The sequence below is a fragment of the Aspergillus costaricaensis genome (genome assembly GCF_003184835.1).
Source record: "Aspergillus costaricaensis CBS 115574 unplaced genomic scaffold BO79scaffold_17, whole genome shotgun sequence".
NCBI lineage: Eukaryota > Fungi > Ascomycota > Eurotiomycetes > Eurotiales > Aspergillaceae > Aspergillus > Aspergillus costaricensis.
In genome coordinates, this window is record NW_020291817.1 from 473,574 (window position 1) to 475,541 (window position 1,968).

At 46.5% G+C, this 1,968-nt stretch overlaps 1 protein-coding gene across 1 annotated transcript; it reads right to left on the reverse strand.

Moving 5' to 3' along the window:
* Window positions 1-730: 730 nt before the first annotated feature.
* BO79DRAFT_148516 (nuclear transport factor 2 family protein) lies at window positions 731-1,761 on the reverse strand (the record flags this gene model as incomplete). Its single annotated transcript, XM_025678546.1, has 3 exons — window positions 731-990; window positions 1,060-1,232; window positions 1,277-1,761. 3 exons carry the CDS (start codon window positions 1,759-1,761, stop codon window positions 731-733), a joined length of 918 nt encoding a protein of 305 aa, XP_025539174.1.
* Between the last annotated feature and the right edge of the window lie 207 nt (window positions 1,762-1,968).

Here is a 1,968-nt window from a genome sequence, read left to right on the forward strand (position 1 = left end):
CCCCAGCTGTTCGATCTCATTACATCCTCCAAAGCATTTCATCTGCTCCACAAAATAAATCCTCTATCATCATGAAGGTCTCAGCTGTCCTCTTCGCCGTCCTCTTTTCTGCCTTTGTGGCAGCCACCTCTGAACACGATCCCGCGGCAAAGATTGGTGCATCCATTGGGAAGCGAACGGTAGGGAGCTGAGGCCCCAGTTGTTTTGTCATTCATAGACCATCCAGCAGAAGTACTGACTATAAGGCTTGATAGGAGGCCGACCCTGCTTCGTTATGCGACGCACTCGATGACCTCGTCTGTTAAGCTACATGCCTCGACAACAGCGATCCAGCCAGCTGCGCCAGCGATTGTGCCTGTGATATTAAATGATATCAAGGTAACGTGAAATGTTGGCGAAAGCACACCTTCGGCGTTCATACGCCGTATTGTGTCCCTGTTTTCCTTTATGTGACTGTGTGAACTTGACTCTTGTCCACCGTGCCTTAGTATAGGTCATCTCATATAACTTGGATCTTCCTATGCTCTCATGCAAATACGAAAACTCAGTCTGATATCTACCATGATTCCACGCATCGGACAGTTTGCCTTGGCACCCGAATAGTGTATTCTCTATATTGTCTAAGCCACAGAGTACGATTCGTTACAAGCATAGCGGCTATTGCGATACTGTGTCAATATCGTAGTGTTCCATCAATTTGAGTGACATGGTAGTATTCCGCTGGACCATCCTAAAGATTTGATTTGGGCTTCCCAGCTGCATCACTTGCTATATAAATCTGATATTGAGATAGATATACTCGATGTAACATGACGAAGTGGCATCTTGCAGCCCAGTCAACTGTCTTAGCAGATCCATCTTTGAATACGCAGTCGAGAGTTCCATGCACCATAGCCACATTAGAATTAGGTCCGTACGGGAAAACCTGCTTTAGGCGATGCGTGCAGTGCTCAGTTGGATTCCACAATGCTTTCCTCAGGGCATATATTCCTATCGAATAATCAATAAATGAGAAGAGCCTTGGAAAAAACACCTAAGACATGACCCTGTCAAGCTTACCCTCTCTACCACGTGCTTCCCTTTCTCCCATTATTACCGTAGCATCGGGCGTAAAGCATTGTGAATATTTCTCGTGCTCATTCGGTGAGTCCATCAGGAGATAGAACTCATTCAAGAATCGCTTATAAGCGGGATCGAAGGGTATTGAGGGGTAGTCCGGGCCCATCTCCGGCCTTTCTAACGTTGGTGTTAGAGTTAGTTAAGTGGTACTTCGTACGCTATGGCCAAGTACTTACCATCGTTCGGCAGGATAGCAAGTGCCTGTTGTCTGTATTTCTCATCCAGAAGTACAGTTTCTGCTAGACTTGTATCGAAGAAACATCTTACTTGAACGATCTTCTTTGTTGAATTGAATTTGCAGTGCCAGGAATAATGTTGGCTATACAAACGATTGCCCAGTTTTGTTCGGGTGTCTTTGGTCTTCAACTCAACGTTAACCCACCCTTCATCGTTTCTTGTGATGCTATCAGGGCAGGCTATTTTGAATATAGGGCCTGGGTCTGCTATCAGTTTGATGATAGGCAGCCACACCTTATCCAAGAATTCTGCCTTCGACCTCCATGCTCCTGATAACGCGTTTTGTCCTGTGATTTCCCAGTGCACATTGTCATCGACGTGGTTGAAGAAAGATTCGTAGCCGCGAGGGACTTGGCTTAGTTCTCCGAATATGGATAGAATCTCGGCGTTGGTGAGATAAGGCATAATGAGAAGTCGTTGGGGGGAAGCGTCTCCTGGGTCACTGAGAATCACGCAAACGAATTTTTTGTAGCATTGGCCAAGTTAAGACATTAATGATAAACGGCGGGCCTGATGACAGCTTATGAAGCCTAAGCATTCATTCTGCAGCAGCTGAGACCAGCCACATTCCAGGTCGCGGTTCGATCTTCCGCGATGCCCGTATCCTCAGCG